A 25,957-nucleotide genomic window follows, 5' to 3' on the forward strand; every position below is an offset into this window, starting at 1 on the left:
CATCTAAGCTAATACAGTATTAGGGGCTACTGAAGCTGTCTTTCTGGAGAAAGATTTATTTTTCTCTCTGGAGAGTTCAGTGAAAGCCAATGTGTTAGTAAACGGAATATGGGAAGAGTATATCCCAGTTCCATTCCATAAAGGTCACTTGCAGTGTGACTCGTTGTCTGGTCTAGTGGTAATCAGGGTAGTTAAGAAATTATCTGTAGATGGGGTTGATTTACTCCTGAAAAATGACTTAGCAAGAGTGAAAGTTATAGATCACCTATAATCATGGAAAGCCCAATTGAGACTAATGCATTGGAACAGTTGCAGAAACAGTTATGGGGATTTTTCCATTATCTGTGGTAACTTGAGCAATGACTAAAAAAAGTCCATCATCAGAGGTCACAGTAATATCACAAGCAGATGTTAAGGTAGCTGACATTCTATTTAAGAAGAAGACAGTTCAAAAGAAGTCAAGAAGTGTGGAGCTGGAAAAGCACAGCAGCACAGGCAATATCTGAGGAGCAGGAGAATTGATGTTTCAGACATAAGGCCTTCATCAGGATGAGGGGATTATGCCCAAAATATTGATTCTCCTGCTCCTCAGTTGCTGCCTGACCTGCTGTGCTTTTCCAGTGCCACGCTTTTTGACTCTGATCTCCAGCATTTGCAGTTTCTCCGAGTTGAAAAGAAGTGTTTAGCATGCCTTGATTATTTGAGACTCAGGATGAGGCTGAAGGGGTTCTCGAATACTATTATATTAAAAATAGAGTTCTGATGAGAATATGAAACATTCTTACAAATCTGCAGATGAAGAATGGGTGGTTGTTCATTAAATAGTGGTACCATATCTGCCCAGATATGGTAATGAGTTATTATGAGCAGCGCATTAAATTCCTGAGTGGACAAAACGGAATACAGAAAACATAAGCATTGATTAAATGGTATTTTATATGGCCAAGACTTCATAAAGATGTAATGCAGTTTTGTAAACATGTCGTACATCATAGGTAGGAGGGAAACCTCAACATATAAACAAACCAGCACCTTTGATAGCCAAAGCAGTTTTTGAAGACCATTTAGACATGTTTGAGGAGATCATATAGGACTATTACTGAAAATGAAAGCAGGACATCAGCATAACTTTGTAATATGGGTATGACAACCCAAGTCCTAGAAGGTATTCCTTGAGGTTGTGGTGGAAAAGTTAGTGCAGTTTTTAAACTCATTATGAACTATCAATTGAGATACCATCTGACCAGGGTTTTAACTTTACGCCTCAAGTTTTCCAGGAATTCATCAGCATTTGAGTATAAACAATTGAATTCAACTATGTATCATCTGCAAACCATGGAGCTTTGGAGAGATGCATAAGACTCTCAAAGCAATGATTAACAAATACCCACAGAACTAGGACAAAGGATTAGGTTTTTGTGATTTGCTAACAGAGATCCCAAATGAATCTATTGGATTTAGTCCATTTGATTTGGGTCATGGTCATGAAATCAGATTTCCATTAAAATTGAGAAGTTTTTGAACCAAAACAATGAATCCTAACAGTTGAATTAAATGTCCATGTTTCTAGAAAGACTCGCAGGTAAGATAGCACAGTGAATATGAAAGTTTCACAAGTAAAATGAAAGAATGTGCAGATAAACATTCAGCAACTGGAATGTTTCAAGTGGGCAAGGAAGTATTGATGTTGTTGCCTTGGTGAGATTAACTTCTAAAAGTCAAATAATTTGTCCATGCAAAGTAGTTAGGAGGATTATTAAAGTGATTTATTTGACGTATACTCCTGGTCATAGGAAAAATAATGGATTATTGTCACATAAATATGGTGAGAAAATATCATTGTAGGGAAGAGGATAAGGAGGAACAAGTGTGTCAAATGATAGGAGTAGTGGAAAATGACAGACAATAAGGCAAGGTTGACAGTTCTCAAAGCAAACCTCCTATAATTTGACAAGCTAACACAGAAATAATGGGTAAGTTACACACTGTGTTTTCACATTTAGAGGAAGCACAAAGGAAGATCTTATAAGACTACTGAAAAAGTATAAGATAATCTGTAGATATGTCTGGACGTACAACATTATCTAATCATGATGTGGTAATAAGAGTTACAGGACCAATGGAACAGCATCCTTACCAGTTGGACCCAGAGAAACAAAATTAAGTGAAAACAGATTCAGCATGCTGGAAAACCACTTGATTGAACCAAGTCCAAGCAGCTGGAATCCAGCAGTAGTGTTGGTTCCTAAAAGTGATGGATCATCCCTAGATTTCAAATAGATTTTAGAAAAATAAATGTAGTGATGAAGACAGGTTCATATCAAATTCCATGATTGGAAGAGAGTATTGATGGGATTCACATTCCTTTCTGAGAATGATCTATTGAAGGGGCAAAGATAATTTCCATTAGTATCGAAATCTAAGAAAATATCCACTTTTGTTTCACCAAATGGAATCTACTAGGGACAAGTGATGTCATTTGGACTATGGAGTGCCCCAGCTACATTCCAGATGCTAGACCAGGTTCAAGTCATAGTTAGGGTTTATAACTATGTGGTGGAGGAAAACACTCTGTGTTTTTCAGATTGGAACCCTGTGAAGAGTGGTGTACTGCAAGGATCAGTGCTGGGTCCACTGTTTTCCGTCATTTATATAAATGATTGGGTGTGATATGTAGGAGATATGGTTATTAAGTTTGCAGATGACACAAGAATTGGTGGTATAGTGGACAGTGAAGAAGCTTATCACGAGTACAATGGTACCTTCATAAGATGGGCCAATGGGCCAGGGAGTGGTAGAAAGAGTTTAGTTCAGATAAAAGTGAGGTGTTGCATTTTGGTAAGGCAAATCAAAGCAGGACTTACACAGTTAATGGTAGGGTCCTGGGGAGTGTTGCCAAACAAATAGACTTGGGCTGCAGATAAATAGTTCCTTGAAAGTGGAGTCGCAGATAAACAGGGTGGTGAAGAAGGTGTTTGACATGCTACTTTTATTGAGCAGTGAATTGAGTATAGGGGTTGGAGGTCATGTTGCAGCTGTAACAGAACATCGGTGAGGCCACTTTTGGAATACTGAGTTCAATTCTGATCTCCCTGCTATAAGAAAAATGTTGTTAAACTTGTCAAGGATGTTGCCAGCATTGAAGGATTTAAGCTAAAGGGAGAGGCTGAGTAGGCTGCGGCTATTTTCCCTGGAGCGTCAGATGCTGATGGCTCATCTTATAGAGGTTTTTAAAATCATGAAGGGCATGGAAAGGGTGAATAGCAAAAGTCTTTTTCCCAGAATACTGGAATCTAAAACTGGAGGGCATGGGTTTAAAGTGAGAGGGGAAAGATTTAAAAGGGACCTGAAGGGCAACTTTTTCACACAGAGGGTGGTGTATATATGGAATGAACTGCCAGAATATGTGATGGAGATGGGTAAAATTACAACATTTAAAATGGATCTGGATGGGTACATGAATAGGAAGGGTTTAGGGGGAAGGCAAAAGTGAGTACAGAAGATGCTAGAGATCAGAGTCAAGATTAGAGTGGTGCTAGAAAAGCACAGCAAGTCAGGCAGCGTCCAAGGCGCAGGAAAATCGACATATCGGGCAAAAGCCCTTCATTAGGAAAGGGTTTAGAGGGATATGAGCTAATTGCTGGCAAATGGGACTAGATCAGGTTAAGATATCTGGTCAGCATGGACAAGTTAGACTGAGTAGTCAGTTTCTGTATTTTACAACTCTGTGACTCTTATGACTCTGTGTAATTTATTTACATTATATTGTATATAGTGACATATGAGAGTAGCAATTACAGTTTAAACAATTACAGTTGGCTGGCTTCGTAATAACTTCCAGATCCAGTTCTTGAAAGCTCTTCCCCTGAACCTCCTAGACTCCCCAAGGTCCTACCCAACCCATATATGAACTTGCATTCCCCCTCCCCCTGCCCCTGCCATCCCCACCACCTTCTGGCATGAGTTAGTTATGCAAAGTGTTATCATTCACTGACCTTCACTTGAAGTCAAGGTGAGCCCTGAAGAAGGGCTTATGCCCGAAACATCGATTCTCCTGTTCCCTGGATGCTGCCTGACCTGCTGCGCTTTTCCAGCAACACATTTTCAGCACTAACTGCATGATGTCAGTTTCTGCACCAGCTAAGATTACCATGAAGGTGTGCCTTCTCAACCTCGCCCCCTCCCCGAAGCATGGTGACCCTCAGGTTAAACTCACCGTTACTCATCGCCTACTAACAAAAGAGCAGCCTATTCTCTTCTGGGACAATAGTGACTACTTTTACTGATGTAAGGTGTAGGTGTAAGATTGACATAGCACACAGTAATACAGGAGAAAGTGAGGACTGCAGATGCTGTAGATCAGAGTTAAAAAGTGCTGAAGAAGGGCGTATGCCCAAAACGTCAATTCTCCTGCTTCTCGAATGCTGCCTGACCTGCTGTGTTTTCCCAGTGCCACACTTTTCTACACAATACTACAGCAAATATCCATGCCCTTGACAGAGGACAGCTGACCAGCAAAGCAAGGTAACACATAAGGCAAGGGAGGGATTCTGTGAGCACGCAGCAAAGTGCTAGGCCAGTGAGTGCTAGGACACAACCCTGAGTTGCAGCCTGGTTTAATATGTGAGCTGGGTACCTGTCTCTGTGCGTGAAGTGTCCTTGCTGCAGCTTTCAATGCTAGTTGCTGGTGCATCCTAAAATGGAGGTCTCTACATCCTTACCATCCAGCAAGTGGATCACAGAGGTGCCATGAGGATCCTGGTGTGTTGGCAGTTACTAAATGCCTATGTCTGAGGTAAGGAGTGTGTACAGCTGATGTCCACGGATTGTGCCCTGAGATGCTTTTGCATAGTGACCAACGTGGAGGTTATCGCAGGTGAGGTGAAATTACAATAGACAATAGGTGCAGGAGTAGGCTATTCTGCCCTTCGAGCCTGCATCACCATTCAATATGATCATGGCTGTTCATCCTTAATCAGTATCCTGTTCCTGCCTTATCTCCATAATCCTTGATTCCACTATCCTTGAGAGCTCTATCCAACTCTTTCTTAAATGAATCCAGAGACTGGGCCTCCACTGCCCTCTGGGGCACAGCATTCCACACAGCCACCACTCTCTGGCTGAAGAAGTTTCTCCTCATCTCTGTCCTAAATGGTTGTTCTGATTTACTTATCAAGAATTCTTCCAGCAGGTTATGTGACAGTTTGATACATGTTAATGAAGTGAAATCTGAAAGTAATAAGGTAATTAACAAGCTATGATACCCTTTAATAGGCAACTGGTCACTCCCGAGCAAGAATCTCATCTCAATGTATGGAACTTCGTCAAAAGATGGAGCAAGTTGTTCCCATCATCAAGATAAACCTTGTTCGACTTTTCATGTAACTCTGCAACATTTCTCACCATAGCCAATGTCAGGCCCAGAAGATTCCGCTGGTCAGGCAGCATCCGAGGAACAGGAAAATCGACAGTCTGGGCAAAAGCCCTTCATCAGGAGTGGCTGAAACATCGATTTTCCGCTCCTCGGATGCTGCTTGACTTGCTGTGCTTTTCCAGCACCACTCTAATTTAGACTCTGAGTTCCAGCATCTGGAGTCCTCACTTTTGCCAAAAGATTCCGCCCCATGTTTCAGTTCATCATATTCACCAGTGTATTCAGCATGAGGTCTTTATTGAAAAGAACTTAAGCTGTCTGTCTACAGTGTGCTTCATGGCAGATGGCACATGAATTTGGCAAACATTTTTGCAAAAATAACATTTTTGTACTATTGTGTTTCAGTGCAAACACACTTTTTGGGAGCTTTACAAAAGAGTTGAGAGTGTGGTGCTGGAAAAGCATAGCAGGTCAGGCAGCATTCAAGGAGCAAGAGAATCGACGTTTCGGGCATAAGCCTTTCATCAGGAATGAGGCTCATGGGCTGGGGGCTGAGAAATAAATGGGAGGGGGTGGGGGTGGGGGGAAGGTAGCTGAGAATGCAATAGGTAGATGAAGGTGAGGGAGAAGATAATAGGTCGGAGAGGAGGTTGGAGCAGATAGATGGGAAAGGTGTGGACCGGTCAGGAGGGCGGTGCTGAGTTGGAGGCTTGGGACTGGGATAATTTGGGGGGAGGGAAAATGAGGAAACTGGTGAAATCCACATTGATCCTGTGTGGCCTGAGATGACAAGGCAGGTGACAAGGCAGAATATGAGGCGTTCTTCCTCTAGGTGTCAGATGGTAAGGATTTGGAGATGGAGGAGGCCCAGGACCTGCATGTCCTTGGCGGAGTGGGAGGGGATGTTGAAGTGTTCAGCCATGGGGCAGTGGGGTTTGTTGGTGCAGATGTCCAGAAATGTTCTCTGAAACAATCCACAACTAGGCATCCTGTTTCCCTGATGCAGAGGAGACCACATTGGGTGCAATGGATACAGTTTGGCGCACTGACTTCTACACCACTGAAGCCAGGCGCCAACTCGCAGACACCTCCTCTTACTGCCCCCTCGACCACAACGTCACCTCCCATCATCAAACCAATATCTCCCAGACCATCCACAACCTCATCACCTCAGGGCATCTCCCATCCACAGTCTCCAACCTCATTGTCTGTGAACTCTACATTGCCCGATTCTACCGCATACTGAAGATTCACAAACCTGACTTCCCCAGTCGACCCATTGTCTCAGCCTGCTCCTGTCTCACTGAACTCATTTTTGAATACCTTGACACCATCCTGTCCCCCTTAGTCTAGGAACTCCCCACCTATGTTCGGGACACCACCCACGCCCTTCACTCCTCCAAGATTTTCGTTTCCCCAGCCCCCAATGCCTCATCGACACCAGGGACATCCAGTCCCTGTACATATCCATCTGCCACGACAAAGGCTTCCAGCCCTCCGTTTCTTCCTCTCACATTGTCCCAATCAGTACCCTTCCACTGACACCCTCATCCGCCTGGCTGAACTGGTCCTCACCCTTAACAACTTCTCTTCCAATCCTCCCACTTCCTCCAAACCAAAGGGGTAGTCATACACACCCGCGTAGGACCCAACTATGCCTTCCTCTTTGATGGGTCTGTGGAACAGTCCATCTTCTGCAGTTACACCGGCACCACACCCCACCTATTCCTCCGCAACATCGATGACTGCATTTCCTCGTGCTCCCATGAGGAGGTTGAACAGTTCATCAAATTTAGTAACACCTTTCACCGCAACCTCAAATTCACCTGGAACATCTCAGACACCTCCCTCTCCTTCCTGGATGTCTCCATCTCCATCTCCGGCAACCGACTAACCATGGATGTCTACTACAAACCCACCAACTCCCACAGCTACCTAGCCTACACCTCCTCCCACCCTATCTCCTATTAAAAAAAGCCATCCCTTATTCCCAATTCCTCTGCCTCTGCCGTGTCTGTTCCAAAGATGACCAATTCCACCTCAGAAAATTCCAGATGACCTCCTTCCAAGATTGCAATTTCCCTTACCATTGGTTGATGATGTCCTCCAGCGCTTCTCTTCCACTTCCTGCACCTCCGCCCTTGAACCCCATGCCTCCCAACGCAACAAGAACAGAACTCTCCCTGGTCCTCACCTTCCACCCTACCAACTTCTGCCATAATTGCATCATCCTTTGCCCCTTCTGCTGCCTATAAACGGACCCCACCACCAGATATATTTTTCCCTCCCCGCCCCTATCAGTGTTCTGGAAAGACCATTCCCTTCTTGACACCCTCACCGGACCCACACTCCCCATCAGCCCACACCTCACTTCTGTCCAAGGCCCCCAAAGGATCCTTCCACATTCGACAGAAATTTACCTGTACCTCTGCCAATGTTATCTATTGTATCTGTTACACCCAATGTGGTCTCCTCTACATTGAAGAGACAGGATGCCTACTTGTGGATCATTTCAGAGAACATTTCTGGGACACCTGCACCAACCAACCCCACTGCCTCGCAGCTGACACTTCAAGTCTCTCTCCAACTCCGCCAAGGACATGCAGGTCCTGGGTCTCCTCCATCACCAAACTCTTACCACCTGACGCCTGGAGGAAAAACGCCTCATATTCCACCTTGGCAACCACACAGGGTCAAAGTGGATTTCACCAGTTGCCTCATATCCTCTCCCTCCAAATTATCACAATCCCAAGCCTCCAACACAATACCACCCTCCTGACTTGTCAATCACCTTTTCCATTAATCCACTCCACCCTCCTTTCCGACCTATCACCTTCTCCCTCACCTTCATCTACCTATCGCATTCTCAGCTACGTTCGCACTAACCCCACCCCCTCCCATTTATCTCTCAGCCACCCCAGCCCACAAGCCTCATTCCTGATGAAGGGCTTGTGCCCGAAACATCGATTCTCCTGCTCCAAGGATGCTGCCTAACCTGCTGTGCTTTTGCAGCACCACACTACCGACTGATCTCCAGCATCTGCAGTCTTCACTTTTGCCTAGCTTTATACAAGAGGCCTGAGTTTCTGTATGAAATAAGTCTTGTGTATTTAGATGCATGTTCTCGGCTTGCTGTCCATATTGCATGAAATTTTAGGCCACTGATTTCACATGTTGCAACCCTAAAACCTAACAGTCTTGGGGACAAGGCCTGGGCAGCAAGTTTGGTTGGCAGTGCAAGGAACAGAAACAGCATCAGAAGTCAACATTTTAACTTCCTATATAGCTGAAACACAGATTACTTGCAGATATTTGGAGTAGATACAGTCACAAAATAATAGGATTCCATGACAGAGATTGAAGGTTTTATTTACTAGTCGAAATGTTTGACCCATTAACAAAACATGTGCTTTAAAGGTGCATCATCACAGAAAGGGCACACTTTATGTTTATGACTCCACTATTTAAATTGTAAGATTTAAACATGTAGAATAAATGTAGAAATGCATTTCCTTTAAAATGGATGTGAATTTAAAATGGTGAGGTTGGACACTGAAAGCTTGCATGGAACATGATAATATCCTGAAACTGGAATTTGAACCAAAAATGACTGCACCAAACATAAGTAGATGCGTACTCCACTGCATGTTGTTCCTTCTACTATGGTGTTACTTCTATTTTTCTAAATGTCGGGTTGCACCTGAACTGGAGGGGCAACAATACCCTGGGCAGGAGGTTTGCAAGAGCTCTTCAGGAAGGTTTAAACTAGTTTGGCAGGGGGGTTGGAACCAGAGCTACAGATCTGAGGAAGGCATAGGTATTGAACAGTTAGATACAACATGAAGAGATCTGTGATGAGGGATAGACAGTTGATAGGGCAAAGTTGCAGTCAGTATGATAAGTTGAAGTATGTCTATTTTAATACAAGAAGTATCAGGAATAAGGGTGATGAACTTAAGAGCCTGGATCAGTAGATGGAATTAAGATGTTTGGCCATTACGGAGACTTGATATCACAGGGGCAGGAATGGTTTATTGGATGTTCCAGGGTTTAGATGTTTCAAAAGGAATTGTGGTGGGGGTGAATGGGGGGTAAAAGAGATGGGGGAATGGCATTGCTAATCAGCCACAGGATCATAGCTGCAGATAGGGAGGTGGCGAGAAGGGTTTGTCTACATAGTCAGAATGGGTGGTAGTCTCAGAAATAGGAAAGAAGCAGTTACTTTATTGGGAGTTTTCTATAACTCCCCCACCCCCACCCCAATGGCAACAGACACGGAGGAGCAGATTGGGAAGAAGATTTTGGAAAGGTGCAGAAATAACAGGGTTGTTGTCAGGGGTGACTTTAACTTCCCTAATATTGATTGGAACCTCTTATTTCAAATAGTTTGGATGGAGTAGTTTTTGTCAGGTGTGGCCAGGAAGGATTAGATAGATTGACGAAAGGGGAGGCCATATTGGATTTGATGCTTGGCAACAAACCACGCCAGGTGTCAGATCTGTCAGTGGGAGAGCATTTTGGTGATAGTGGTCACAATTCCCTGACCTTTACTATAGTCATGGAAAGTGATAGGAGCAGACAATATGGGAAAGTATTTAATGGGGTGGGGGGGGGAATTATAATGCTATTAGGCAGGAACTGAGGTGCCTAAATTGGGAACAGATGTTCTCATGAAAATGCACAACAGAAATGTGAAGGTTGTTTAGGGAGAACTTGTTGATAGTACTGGATAGGTTTGTCTCACTGAGGCAAGGAACGGATGATAGAGTGAAGGAACCTTCGGTGACAAGGGATGTAGAACTTCTAGTTAAGAGGAAGAAAGATGCAGACTTAAGGTTCAGGAGGCAAGGATCAGACAGGGCTTTAGATGGTTATAAGTTAACCAGAAAGGTACTGAAGAATGGACTTAGGAGACCTAGAAAGGGGCATGAAAAAACTTTAGCTGGTAGGATTAAGGAAAACACTAAGGCATTATACAATTTCGTGAGGAACAGGAGGATGGCCAGGGTGAGGATAGGGTCAATCAGAGATATTGGAGGGTACTTGTGCCTGGAGTCAGAGGAGGTAGAGGAGGTTCTTAATGATTACTTAACTTCAGTATTCACTACTGAGATAGACCTTGTTGTTTGTGAGGACAGCATGGAACAGTTGATGTTAAGAAGGAGGATGTGCTGAAAATGTTGAAAAACATAAGGATAGATAACTCCCCTAAGCCAGATGGGATATATCCAAGGTTACTACGAGAAGCGAGGGAAGAGTTTGCTGCACCTTTGGTGATGATCTTCGCGTCCTCACTGTCGACTGGATTAGGGCCAGATGATTGGAGGGTGGTAAATGTTATTCCTTTGTTCAAGAAAGGGAATAGGGATCATCCTGGCAGATAATGACCAGTCAGTCTTACATCCGTGGTAGGTAAATTATTGGAGAAGATTCTGATAGACAGGATTTATGATGACTTGAAAACCATAGTTTGATTAGAGGTAGTCAGCATGGCTTTGTGAGGAGCCAGTCATGCCTCACAAGCCTTATTGAATTCTTTGATTCGGAGATGCCGGTGTTGGACTGGGGTGTACAAAGTTAAAAATCACACAACACCAGGTTATAGTCCAACAGGTTTAATTGGAAGCACACTAGCTTTCGGAGCGACGCTTCTTCATCAGGTGATTGTGGAGGGCTCGATCGTAACACAGAATTTATAGCAAAAATTTGCAGTGTGATGTAACTGAAATTATACATTGAAGAATTGATTGCATGAATTTATGTAAAACTCTGTTATCTCACTTTTTAGATTGGAATCAATCTAAACATCAGATCATAGACAGAGAACACAGGGGGCTAACACCTTCAACATATTGTCTAGCTATCACCATTGTTAACAGCTAACCCGAGAATGCAACTTTAAAAAAAAGGTTTTGTGATTTACACATGAAAGAAGTGAAACTATCACTGTATTCTAACAGATGAAAGGCTTAACAGACAATCAATTCTTCAATGTATAATTTCAGTTACATCACACTGCAAATTTTTGATATAAATTCTGTGTTACGATCGAGCCCTCCACAATCACCTGATGAAGGAGGGTCGCTCCGAAAGCTAGTGTGCTTCCAATTAAACCTGGTGTTGTGTGATTTTTAACTGAATTCTTTGAGGATGTGACAAACACATTGATGAAGGTAGAGCAGTGGATATGGTGTACATAGATTTTAGCAAGGCATTTGATAAGGTTCCCAATGGTAGGCTCATTCAGAAAGTAAGGAGGCATGGGATACAGGGAAGTCTGGCTGTCTGGATACAGAATTGGCTGGCCCACAGAAGACAGAGGTGATAGTACATGGAAAGTATTTAGCTTGGAGTTTGGTGACCAGTGGTGTTCCACAGGGATCTTTCTGGGACCTCTGCTCTTTGTAATTTCTATAAATAACTTGGATGAGGAAGTGGAAGGGTGGGTTAGTAAGTTTGCCAATGATATGAAGGTTGGTGGAGTGGTGGATAATGTGGAGGGCTGTTGTAGGTTGCAATGGGACATTGACAAGATGCAGAAATGGGCTGATAAATAGCAGATGGAATTCAATCTGGAAAAGTGTAAAGTGGTTCATTTTGGAAGGTCGAATTTAAATGCAGAATACAGGGTTAAAGGCAGGATTCTTGGCAGTATGGAGGAACAGTGGGATCTTGGGGTCCATGTCCATAGATCCCTCAAAGTTGCCACCAAGTTGATACGATTGTTAAGAAAGTGTATAGTGTGTTGGTTTTCATTAGCAGCGGGATTGAGTTTAAGAGCCATGAAGTTATGCTGCATCTGTAAAGAGCCCTGGTTAGACCACACTTGGAATATTGTGTTCAATTCTAGTCACTTCATTATAGGAACAATGTGGAAGCTTAAGAGACAGTGCAGAGGAGATTTACCAGGATGTTGCCTGGACTGGAGGGCATGTGTTATGAAGTGACATTGAGTTAGCAAAGGCTTTTCTCATTGGAGCAAAAAAGGGTGAGAGGTGTACAAGATGGTGAGAGGCATAAATAGAATGGATAGCCAGAGACTTTTTCCCAGGGGGCATAATTTTAAGGTGATTGGAGGAAGGTTTAAGGGAGATATCAGAGGTAGGTTCTTTATACAGAGGTAGATGGGTGCATGGAATGCACTGCCAGCAGTGGTAGTTAATTCAGATGCATTAGGGACATTTAAGCGACACGTGGATGATAGTACAACATAAGTTAGTTTGACCTTAAGAGTAGGATAAAGGGTTGGCACAACATTAAGGGCTGAAGAGATTGTACTGTGCTGTACTGTATGTTCAATGTTCTATGTTCTAAACATTATAGCAGAAAATGAATAAAGGTATAACTTACTGACTTAGTGTTTATGTTTCTTCTGTGTTGTTTCTTAGATTCAAAACTCTAGCTTTTAGAGCACTGCTCCTTCACCAGGTGCTAGTCCCTAATGAAGGAGCAGTGCTGTGAAAGCCAGTGTTTTCAAAAAAACCCATTGGACTATAATCTGGTGTTGTGTGATTTTTGACCTTGTCAACGCAGAACAACACTGGCATCGCCACATCCTGTTTCTCATATTGACATCCCTTATATGTATTTGTGTTTGAAATTTTATTCGATAACTTAAAGCGTTTTAGACTGATTGTTTATTTGTTTGAAGTTCATAAGTTGTAGCTTTAATTGTTCAGTGCATCAATTATACCTGCATCATAAAATATTAAAAAGAAACCAAATATTATCAACTAAATAGATAACTAATGATTAAACAGAATTGATGTGCTTTTGAACAGGTATATTTTCAGTCAGAATTGTTTTCAATTAATTACTTTAAATATTTTTACCACAGATACAAGAAACACAAACTTTAAATCAGAGTTCAGCACTCAGATCGCAAGAGAGACCTCCTTCAGGCTGTAGGAGTCGCAGTGCAACCCCAAGGGGAAGGAAGACTCCACTGGATAGTTTTGACCTTGAACAGAAGGTTTGCATTTTTTATTGTCGCTGTTAGATCTCAATGTATTTTCTCAATGAGAGTCTGAGTCGCTGGGCAGATTTCTGGTGACCTTTATTTACTTCATTACAGTAAAAAGCAAGGCACGAAGGCATGAAAAAGCACACAAACTTCAGAATGTCTTATTTCATATATGTTAACTTAGAGTGCACATGCCACCACCATCACCACCGCCCCCCCCCCCCCCCCCCCCGCCCTTGATTACTATTAGTCAGCAGTACCGAGTTGTCACTCTGTGATTGGCTTTCTCGTACAGCATCATTACTGAGATGGACAGGTTCAAGGCCTAATCATGGTCCTTCATGATGTTCTTGAGGCTTCAATGGTTACTGTCCGAGTAATATTTGCCAGAACTTCCAATTAATTAGGTCAAGAATTTTAAACTTATTATTAAAGGGAAAACAAAAGAATGTTGACATCTGATCAGTTCCAACAGTTATGTGGTTTAGCACATCCCAATTCACATTCCAATATCTTAAGATAGAAAAGGGACCTAATGGGCAACTTTTTCACACAGAGGCTGGTGCGTATATGGAATGAGCTGTCAGAGGAAGTGTTGGAGACTGGTACAATTATAGCGTTTAAAAGACATCTGGATGGGTATATGAAAAGGAAAGGTTTAGAGGGATATGGGCCAAGTGCCGGTAAATGGGTCAAGATCAGGTTAGGATATCTGGTCGGCATGGATGAATTGGACCGAAGGGTCTGCTTCCGTGCTGTACATCTCTATGACTCTAAGTGAACGAGACAGAGAAAGACTTTTCTTGCTGCACTTGCTGAACTAATTGTTAACTATTTGTGGTCTTTTATGAAGTAACTCAGATCTAGAGTTATTGATTAAACAACTCATTAGTGTGAGGTAGTCAAAAGTGCTATTGCTCAAATGTTGTTATCTTATGTGTTAGTTTCAAATGTTCTATGAAAAATAGCCAAATGTTGATAAATGTTATATCTTCTTTTGCATCAGTTACAACTCAAGAAAATGTTGCTGTCAGCAATAGTTGTAGGCAGCCCTAACAGCCATTTTGTGTATGGGCACCCCTAACTATCATTTTATGTTTCTCATTTATGGGCATCCCTAACAGCCATTTTGTACTACTCAGATATGGGCAACCCTTACAGTCATTATTGTTGGTTTCCTTAATAAACTAAGTATTTGACTCTGAATCAGTCTGTAATTTGAAACTAAACATTAGCCAAGCACAACAATGTGGACCAGAACGTGAAATTTCTGACCATATATACATTTTTCTCAAAGTGGGCCAGAAAAAAAAATCCTCCAGCTTTCGTTTATTTAGTTTCTTTAACTTCAACAACTTTTGAATATGGAAAATCTAACCACTCAGGCTTCAGCACATTTTGCTTCATAAAGTAAAAACAGTACATTGAAGGAAGATTGTAGTTAATTGTTTTGTGCAAATATATACTTGTACTTTTTAAAGTTTATGCGTGATGTGTAAGTCCAATTAATAAGATGGTGTCAGCATTATTATAGTCAAAATAACTCATCAAATTATTGAAAAAAAATCACATTGATTTTACCTAGAATGTATTCATTTGTGTTCTAATTAATTTGTTGTAAACCATAATCTCATTGATAACCTTTGAATATCCAAAATATGGTTTCATTATCTACATAGTAAAAACAGAATACTGGGGATAATTTACTTGTATGAAAATGGTATGGATCAGGAGGAGAGACAAAGAACAGCCATTCAGTAATGTATTTCTAGCATCACTTTCCACCAATATGATTTCGCTGATGTGATCTTCCTTTAAAGCTGTAACCTAACTATCGCTTTGTTTCAGGGTTCCTCACTAATTATTGTCCTTTGATCTCCAACCACAGTGCTTTATCTTCAGCTAGCTGTAAGAAATTATTTTCAATTTTTCAGATTTCACGGCCCAGCTCTGTTTTATCAAGAAAAGAGTCTACTTATTTTAAGAGGAAAGTTACAAATAATAATGTCAGAGAGGAAATTCGGTACCCAGATGGCAAGGTAAATGGGCATTAAAAATATATTAAATATATTAAATAATAAAAGAAAGAAATGCTTTGGTACTTAATATTTTGTATTTATAGATGCAATTAATTCTTACTTTTATTGGAATATTTGAATTAATTTAGAACATTTGCTGTGAAAATTATCGATCACTATAATGCTGGAGTACTACTGTCACATAATAGAGCTGCATTTGAGCTGCAGTTTTCTCTGCTGCATTTGTTGTTCCTTTGGCTGGATTTATAAAACCAATACTGCATAGCTTTGGTAGAAAGGAGAGGAAAATGGCTGTACTTTGGAGTAGGAGCAGACCATTTAGTTTCTTGAACCTTTTCAAAGATTCAGTGAGACCAATCTCTGCCATGACTCCTTTTACCTGCCTTGGCTTCACATTCTATTCCTTGGCTAGCAAAAACCTTGGATCATAAAATTATTCATTTATCAACTATGTTCTTTTTCTCTGGGTGGGATCTTCCTTTTGTACCACTCTTTGCATGAACTTGTGTTTCTTAACTTCTCCTCTGAATGATCTTTGTTCTTATTTTGAGGTGTGTTCTTTTGCCAAGAGCAGGAAAAAAATGTTTATATTTATCTACTCTATCAATTCTACTAAACATTTCAAAAATGGTAACAATCTTTCCAGAACTGTACATGGTCTAACAAGGGTTTTGTGCTATTACACCAAGATTTCCTTTTCTTTATATTCTGGCTCTATTATAAAGAGTCATGAAATGACCCAATTAAAAAAGGTGGACTGATTCCTTTTCCCACTTGTATGCTGGTTGCAACAGAGTTTTAATTTTAAAAAAATTGATCATTTTCATCTTGTGCTAATCAAGAAATTTGCAAGAATGTTAATATAAAGGGAAAACAACATTCATACTATATGACATAAGAGTACTGATTGACAAATAAACTCTTCTTGATAAAGGTGTTACCATGGAGAATGCAGCAAATACGTGATGACAGACAGTTAACTACGATGCTTCGTTATCTATCTCCTGTTTTGAAGTCTCTTTTTCTGAAGATAGTGGTATAGATTTAAATACACCTTTAAGAGTAATGAAAGGGCCTTCCAGGGGTTTTTCAACTTACAAACTGTAATGAAATTGTTTTCAGAGAAAGAGAGAGAAAGGATAAAGAATATTGTTCCACTGACAAGTTTTCTCTATCTGTATTCAGAGCAAATTTTATTTGCACCCATAAACTACTGCAAAAAATACGGAGGTATGGCACTGAGGGTGAGTTGGAGGTTTGGATTAGGAATTGGCTGGCTGGAAGAAGACAGAGGGTAGTAGTTGATGGTAAAGGTTCATCTTGGAGTGCAGTTACTAGCGGTGTTCCGCAAGGATCTGTTTTGGGACCATTGCTGTTTGTCATTTTTATAAATAATCTGGAGGAAGGGCTAGAAGGTTGGGTGAGCAAGTTTGCGGATGATACGAAAGTCGGTGGAGTTGTTGACAGTGAGGAAGGATGTGTCAGGTTACAGCGGGATATAGATAAGCTGCAGAACTGGGCAGAAAGGTGGCAAATGGAGTTCAATGTAGGTAAGTGTGAGGTGATTCACTTTGGTAGGAGGAACAAAAAGATGGGATACTGGACTAATAGTCGGATACTTGGTAGTGTGGATGAGCAGAGGGATCTTGGTGTCCATGTACACAGATCTCTGAAAGTTGCCATCCAGGTAAATAGTGCAGAGAAGAAGGCATATGGCGTACTGGCTTTTATTGGTAGAGGAATTGAGTTCCGTAGTCCTGAGGTCATGTTGCAGTTGTATAAGACTCTGGTGCAGCCGCATCTGGAGTATTGTGTGCAGTTTTGGTCGGCATACTATAGGAAGGATGTGGAGGCACTGGAACGGGTGCAGAGGAGGTTTACCAGGATGTTGCCTGGTATGGTAGGAAGATCGTATGAGGAAAGGCTGAGACACTTGGGGTTGTTTTAATTGGAGAAAAGAAGGTTTAGGGGTGATTTGATAGAGGTGTACAAGATGATTAGGGGTTTAGATAGGGTTGACCATGAGAACCTTTTTTCACGTATGGAGTCAGCTATTACGAGGTGGCATAGCTTTAAATTAAGGGGTGGTGGGTATAGGACAGATGTTAGGGGTAGATTCTTTACTCAGCGAGTCGTGAGTTCATGGAATGCCCTGCCAGTAGCAGTGGTGGACTCTCCCTCATTATGGGCATTTAAACGGGCATTGGATAGGCATATGGAGGATGGTGGGCTAGTGTAGGTTAGGTGGGCTCGGATCGGCGCAACATCGAGGGCCAAATGGCCTGTACTGCGCTGTATTTTTCTATGTTCTATGTTCTATGTTCTAAACCAGGTCATGTGACTTATCTCTGAAAGTGTCTCGATTCAAGCCAATTGTTCTTTGCAACTGCAACACTAACAATCTGGTTGCTGATGTATCCAGGATTTTGTTTCTTTACAAAACCATTCTTTTCACAAATTTCAAGATATATATATATATATATATATATATGTTCAGTTAATGATAATATAAACTAATATCTTAGATAACATTTCCTCATAACAGTAGCATTTAATTAGCCATTTTGTTTATTGAACCTGATCACTGCATTTTAGTGATTGATGTACATAGACCTTTGTACTGTCGGTATTTCTAACCTTTCCCAATTTAAAAATTTACACTACATTATAAAACTACTAATCACTGTCATTGATAAACTTAGAAATAAGCCTTTTATTGCGTTTTTAAAGTATTGAGTAAATGTTGAGAACTGTTGAGGCCCAGCAAAGAATATTTTGCTATACCATCTCCTTCTAAATAGAGCTAATGCTTATTACTCCTTTGTACTGTCTTACACTGCATAGTTAATATAATAATGTATGAATGACCTGCCTCCTATTTCTTGAACATTGTGTAGAACCTTATTAAATGCATTCTGGAACGCCATATATTTGACACCGTATTCATTTCCTGTCTACTATTTTAGCTACATCTCAAAAAATTGAGTTAGGTTTGTTAAACATTACCTATCAAAGAAAAATAGAAACTAGGAATAGGAATAGACTATTCGGCCCTTCCAGCCTGCTCTCCCATTCGGTACGGTTGTGGATGATCATTTAGCTCAGTACCCTGTTTCTGCTTTCTCCCCATACTCTTTGATTCCTTCAACTCTAAAAACTGTATCTAACTCTTTCTTGAAAATCATCTTCAATGATTTAGCCTTAAATGCCTGAAGAAGGGCTACACCTGAAATGTTGACTTTTCCACTTCTTGATGCTGTCTTGCTTGCTGTTTTCTTCCTGAAGAAGGGCCTGTGCCCGAAACGTCGAATCTCCTGTTCCCTGGATGCTGCCTGACCTGCTGTGCTGTTCCAGCAATAAAGTTTCAACTGCTGTTTTCTTCCAGCCTCCTGCTTGCCTACCTTGGAATCTAGCACCTGCATTTTTTTTTTGTCTTTAAATGCTTTCTATGGAGAGAGTTCCACAGATGTACCACTGTGTAGGTGAAAACATTTCTCCTCATCTCAGTCCCAAATGGCCAAACCTGTTACTTTACACTATGACAACTGTTGAAATATTAATTGTTTTCTCTCCACAAATATCCCTGTCAAGTCCTGTTAAAGGTTTATAGGTTTCCATGAGATCCCCCCCCTTATTCTTCTAAACTCTAGTCCTAACCAATTCAATCTCTCTTCATATGTCAGTCGTGCCATCTCAGGAATTAGTTGATAAATCTTTGTTGTATTCCTTCCATAATCTGTACTGTTACAGAAAGACGTCCCTACTCCTGTACTCAAACCTCTTGCTATAAAGGTTAATGCACAATTTGCTTTTTTTACTGCCTGCTGCACCTGCACACTTAATTTCAGCTTACTTTCAGGTCTTGTTGCAACTCCCCCAATCCTAATCTATCACCATTTACGTAATCTCCCTTCCTATTTTTTGCTACCAAATTGGACGACTTCACAGTTATCTATTTTCCCACTCACTCAACTTGTACAAATCACACTGAAGCACCTCTGCATCCTCCTCACAGTTTGCCGTCCCAATCAGCTTTGTGTTGTCTGCAACCTTGAAGATATAACCTTAGTTGCCTCATCTAAATCATTCATATATAATATGAATAGATGGGGTCCAAACACTAATTTCTGCAGTACCTACTGGTCTCTGTCAGCCACACAGAAAATAACCCATTCATTCTTTCGCTTTGTTGCTTGTCTGCAAACTAGTTCACTATCCATGTCAATACACTACCCAGCAATCCAATGTGATTTAATTTTACATGCTAATCTCTTACATGGGACCTATCAAAAGCCTTCTGACAGTCCAAGTAATACCTATCCACTAGGTTCCCTTCATCAACCCTACAAGTTATATCCTTGAAAAATTCCAGATTTATCAAACATGATTTCCCTGTTGTATATCCATGCTGAATTTTCAAGTTTTCCAAGTGATCTGCTTTTAAATCTTTTTGAACGAAGAATAGTACAGCACTGGGACAGGTCCTTCGGCCCACCAAGTCTGTGCCAACACATAATGCTTTTGTGTTACGACACAGGGTAAACCCCTCTATTAATTTAAACCTGACACACAAAGAAGGTCACTTCATGCCGTAATCTGTTAAATTTCGAGAGGCAAAGGACCACCCCAGAGGTCACTATTTAAAGTAAAATTAACAATTTTATTATTTGAGTCCAACAGAGAACATTAAAACTAACAACTGTTTACAACTCCTTTCTCTTAAACCTATCTTTTTCCTCCTACTCTATAATACTGTTCTGGTAAATTTACAGCAAAATCAATTTCAAACCCAGGTATAGTCTTCGGTTGTTGAGCTTTCTCTGTAGATTCCTCTAGGTCGACTTAGTGTTCTGCTGCACAAATTTCTTATAGACCGGTACCTTTTTAGATTAGATTAGACTACTTACAGTGTGGAAACAGGCCCTCCATCCAACAAGTCCACACCCTGCCAAATGTAAGGTTGTCCATTTTGGAAGGACAAATAAGAATGCGGAATACAGGGTTAACAGTAGGGTTCTTAGTAAGGTGGAGGAGCAGAGGGATCTTGGGGTCTATGTTCATAGATCTTTGAAAGTTGCCACTCAGGTGGATAGAGCTTGTAAGAAGGCCTATGGTGTATTAGCGTTCATTAGCAGAGGGATTGAATTCAAGAGTCGTGAAGTGATGTTACAGCTGTACAGGACTTTTGTTAGACCACATTTGGAGTACTGTGTGCAGTTCTGGTCGCCTCACTTTAGGAAAGATGTGGAAGCTTTGGAGAGGGTGCAAAGAAGATTTACCAGGATGTTGCCTGGAATGGAGAATAGGTCATATGAGGTTAGGTTGAGCGTGCTAGGCCTTTTCTCATTGGAACGGAGAAGGATGAGAGGTGACTTGATAGAGGTGTATAAGATGATCAGGGGAATAGATAGAGTAGATAATCAGAAACTTTTTCCCCGGGTACAACAGAGTGTTACAAGGGGACATAAATTTAAGGTGAAGGGTGGAAGGTATAGGGGAGATGTCAGGGGTAGGTTCTTTACCCAGAGAGTGGTGGGGGCATGGAATGCGCTGCCTGTGGGAGTGGCAGAGTCAGAATCATTGGCGATCTTTAAGTGGCAATTGGATAGGTACATGGATGGGTGCTTAAGCTAGGACAAATGTTCGGCACAACATCCTGGGCCGAAGGGTCTGTTCTGTGCTGTATTGTTCTATGTTCTATGTTCTATGTTCTATGTTCTATGTTCTAATCCAGTTGTTGTGGTCTATATTGGGACCAACAATATATACAAGAGTAGGGAAGCAGTCCTGTTTGGGGAATATCAGGAATTTGGAACAAAACTAAAGAACAGGATCTCTGTGCAAAAGATAAGAAAATTAGGGAAGGAAACACTTGGCTAAAGGTGTTGTGCAGGAAAGAGAGGTTCCATTTCATGGGGCACTGAGATCAGTATTGGGACAGGAAGGAACTGTAGCACTGGGATGGACTGCACCTGAACCGATCTAAAACTAATTTCCAAGCAGAAAGGCTAAATAAGGTGGTCACAAGGACTTTAAACTTGTAAATGGAAGGGAGGGGAAGTCAGACAGTTCAAAATCAAGCAATAAGATAGACAGTAAAGAAACAATCAGGCGTCTTACTTCAGATACTGCAAGGAGTGGCAAAACTATAAAAAGTGTATTGGTTAGACCGCACTTGGAGTACTGCGTTCAGTTCTGGTCACCCTATTATAGGAAAGATGTGGATGCTTTGGAGAGGGTTCAGAGGAGGTTTACCAGGATGCTGCCAGGACTGGAGGGCTTATCTTAAGTAGAGGGGTTGACTGAGCTCGGAATATTTTCATTGGAGAAAAGGAGGAGGAGAGGAGACCTAATTGAGGTATACAAGATAATGAGAGGCATAGATAGAGTCGATAGCCAGAGACTATTTCCCAGGGCAGAAATGACTAACACGAGGGGTCATAGTTTTAAGCTGTTTGGAGGAAAGTATAGAGGGGATATGAGAGGTGGGTTCTTTACACAGAGAGTTGTGAGAGCATGGAATGCGTTGCCAGCAGCAGTTGTGGAAGCAAAGTCATTGGGGACACTTAAGAGACTACTGGACATGCATATGGTCACAGAAATTTGAGTGTGCATACATGAGGATCAGTGGTCGGCACAACATCGTGGGCTGAAGGGCCTGTTCTGTGCTGTACTGTTCTATGTTCTATGTATTGATTACACCGAAAGAGAAATAATAAACAGGCGAATAATGAAGCAATGCTGAGGTACAGGTTATAGTGTATCGCCCAAATAAGGGTTCTATATATGAATACATGGAGTTTAAGGAATAAATTAAATGAGCTGAATGCACAAATTCAACCCACCGAAGCGCAACCCACCCAGGCCCATTGCCTTACAGTTACCCCTTCACCTAACACTACAGGCAGTTTAGTATGGCCAATTCACCTAACCTGCCCATTTTTGAAATGTGGGAGGAAACCGGAGCACCCAGAGGAAACCCACGCAGACACAGAGAGCTATTTAGCTCGCAGTTTGTTTTTTGGTGCTCGTTACTGTTCTACCCCTAACTGTTCAAAATGTCTGGTTTTATACCCCAAAACAGCAGATCATTTCATTGGTTTGATGTCATCCCAGACAATAAAATTCAAAGTCAATTGGATTTTGGTATCTGGGGCATACTTTAAACTGATTGGCTGAATTTAAATTTGTTGTGTACCATGGCAACACAACACCAGATATTTATGTCAACCAAATGTCACATTTTAAAATCTTTCAGTGCACTCAGTCCCTCTCTTAAGTCCATGCCAGCTTCCAGTCTCTCTAAAAGATACAATACACATCTATACCTTCATAACTCCTCTCTCCTTAAGAAAAAATGAACTATCATAATGAAAAGATGGCTTCATTTTTTTTTCCACTATTACTTAACCACATTACCATGACATAGATATGACTTTAAACTAAGCTCATATTAACTTTCCACATGTGTATAAAACATTGAATAGATATCAATCTCATCTATACTGTCTCAGTTAAATCCACGATAACGCATCTGCGATTATATTCTTACACCCCGCAACATGTACGATTTGTAAATTAAATGTCTGTAACATAAGACTCCAATGAAATGATCTCATATTCTTGTCTTTAAAGTGTTCTAAGAATGTAAGAGGATTGTGATCCATGTACACAACCATCTCTAACGCATTGTTGTGACATACACATTAAAATGTTGAATGGCCAGTTTCGATCGTGGAGTGTTCCCTCTGGTGGATGTTGAGTTTCTTTGAAAAGTAACCAACTGGAAGTTCAATCCCATCATAATTTTTCTGTAGCTATACAGCTCCAATTGCTATGTCACTAGCATCAATGGCAACTTTGAAGGGTTTTGAAAACGTTGGTTTAGCTAAAACTGGTGCAGTGGTTGAATGCCTCCTGGCATTGTTCTGTCCACCGAAACATTGTGTTCTTCTTCAGCAAATCGGTTAATGGTGCCATTACACTACTAAAGTTTGGAACAAACGTCCGATGGAATTTGCTTAGTCCCAAAATCGAAGCACCTCTTTCTTCGAGGTTGGTCATGGAAATTTAGGGACCACTAAACCTGGCTTTGAAGGGATGTCCTATCACTGGTAACAGTACTAACACATCATCCCCTTGAGAAAACATCCGAATCTCAGAGTTTTTATCTGCCACCTGCTTCATTCTGTTTGCATTTCATGGAGTCAACCTTCCATGACCGATGTTATGTCCCAAGAACATCACCTCTCCTTTAGTGAATTCAGTTTTATTTAAGTTTATTACCAGTTTTGCTTCTCATAGTCATTCAAAGAGCTTTGCCAGCTGTACCATGTGAATTTTGCAGGACTTACTAAAGATCACTACATCGTCCAAATAGACTGCATAGTTTGTAAACTCAGTCACAACTCTGTTTATGAGTCTTTGGAATGTGGCGGGTGCATTCTTCATTCCAAAGGGTGTCACTTTAAACTGATATAGCTCATTTGGTTTCAAGCGCAGAAATGTATTTCGTCATCTCTGATAAAGGTACCTGCCAGTAACCATGCAATAAGTCCAACTTGGTGATGTAATTGGCTTGTCCAACTTTCTCAATATAGTCATCCAGTCTTGGTATTGGATATGAGTCTGATTTTGTAACGGCGTTGACCTTCCGATAATCCGCGGTAAATCGTTGATTCCTGTCTGGTTTGGGAACTAAGGCAATCAACATACTCCACTCGCTCTGGCTTGGTTAGATGATATCCTCGTTGAGAATAGCCTCCACCTCCTTCTGGACCTATCTGGCTTTGAAAGGATTAAGCTGATAGGGGTGTTGTTTTATCGGAACAGCATTCCCTGCATCTACATCATGTACAATAGCATTAGTCCTTCTCATCTGATTCCTACGTATGTCCTCATACTGTAGTAACAAACCTTTCAACTGTGTTCTTTGCTCCTGAGACAGATAGTTTGCTAACCTATCCCACTCCTCAAGGACTTCTTCATTTTTTAACATATTTTTGAGGCACATCAAAATCCACAATATCTGAATTTGATTCCTCACTCTGCCCTGCAGTAACTAACACCAGTTCTTTCTCTGAAGTATAATACTATTTCAACATGTTCACATGACATACCCGATACAGTTTTCTTTCTATCTAACATCTTTACTAGATAGCTCACCTGACCCAACTTTTTCTCAATTTGATAGGGACCACTAAACCTGGCTTTGAAGGGATGTCCTATCACTGGTAACAGTAGACACTGGACACATCACTGGACACATCATCCCCTTGAGAAAACATCCGAATCTCAGAGTTTTTATCTGCCACCTGCTTCATTCTGTGCTGTGCCCTCTTCCACCTACTCAATTTAATCTTTTGCGCACCTCCGATACATAATCTATCTTTGGTCCTGTCAATTTTTCTTTAATTAATTTCAAAGGGCCTCTCACTTCATGACTGAATATTAACTCAAAGGGAGTAAACTGAGTAGATTCATTTGTGGCATCTCTAATGGCAAACAATGCGACTGGGATACCTCTATCCCAATCATTTGGGTAATCCTGACAGTATGCTGTCAGCATGGTCTTCAAGGTCTGATGCCACATTTCGAAAGCTCTACGGGCTTAAGGATGATAAAAACCCTCAGGAATATTCTCTGCATCCTTTTCGGCATACACATCCACATATATATCTTTTATCATCTTGTCTTTCTGTTACAAGTCCCTTAGCCTTTCAGGACTAAACACTTTTGTCTGACCCTCTTCCTGTTCAGGTTTTTTCTGCACCATTACATCAAATAGGGTGTCTGCTAACTGACCCTCAACTCCTTCATCTTTCTCAGTACCTTTTGCTTTGTGCTAGGACTTATGATAGAGGAATCTTGTTACTACACAGTCTGGGAAAATACCAGGATATTTTTCTTTTAACTCCTCAGTTTCCTGGTCTTCCTTCGGCTTTTCCACAACTAGGGGTGTCACTCCCACCTTGGACCCTGCTAAATCATTCGCAAGAACAAACTGGATTCCTGGAACTGACACTCTGTCAACCATTCCCACTGTTACTTCCCCAGTCTTGAGTTGGCACTCCAACCTGACCTTACATAGGGGAACACTAAATTTCTGTCCATCTGTCCCACAAGTTACCACAATCCCGAGTAACAGATGATAAAGAGTGCAAATTTGCTCATCTCTTACTATTACACACTGCTTAGATCCTGTATCTCTCAAAATTATAACTTCTTGCCCTTTTCCCCCATTCTTTCTGTAAACTTTACCCACAGAGGTGAATTCTTTTCAGCAATCAGGCACTAACTCCACACCCAGGCCTTGCCTAGGCTGTGCACTCTCCTACAGTTCCTCGGCTTTTCTTGGGTTTCCTTTACTACTCTCACTAGTGCCACTGACTTAGCTTCTTTTACCACATCTTTTCCCACAATGCCTTTCTTTAACAACCAGCACTGTGACTTTACGTGTCCCACTTTACCACAGTGGAAACACATGAGGCTTTCACCTTCTTTCCACCATATTGGGCTTCTTTTTTAAACCTGTGCTAAACACTTAACTGTGTTCTCTACTCTTTGTTCCGTAGTGCAGGA

General features: G+C 41.3%; 1 protein-coding gene across 1 annotated transcript in view; it reads left to right on the plus strand.

Moving 5' to 3' along the window:
- Positions 1–25,957, plus strand: part of LOC122552959 (uncharacterized) — a 207,083-nt gene that overhangs the window by 163,423 nt on the left and 17,703 nt on the right. The window contains exons 15-16 of the mRNA XM_043696273.2: positions 13,212–13,346; positions 15,272–15,376. Of these exons, the coding sequence (XP_043552208.2) occupies positions 13,212–13,346; positions 15,272–15,376 (240 nt within the window). The remainder of the gene's footprint in view (positions 1–13,211; positions 13,347–15,271; positions 15,377–25,957) is intronic.

This window comes from Chiloscyllium plagiosum, unplaced genomic scaffold (assembly GCF_037043375.1).
Source record: "Chiloscyllium plagiosum isolate Xiang-an unplaced genomic scaffold, Cpla_swu_hap1 HiC_scaffold_10, whole genome shotgun sequence".
NCBI lineage: Eukaryota > Metazoa > Chordata > Chondrichthyes > Orectolobiformes > Hemiscylliidae > Chiloscyllium > Chiloscyllium plagiosum.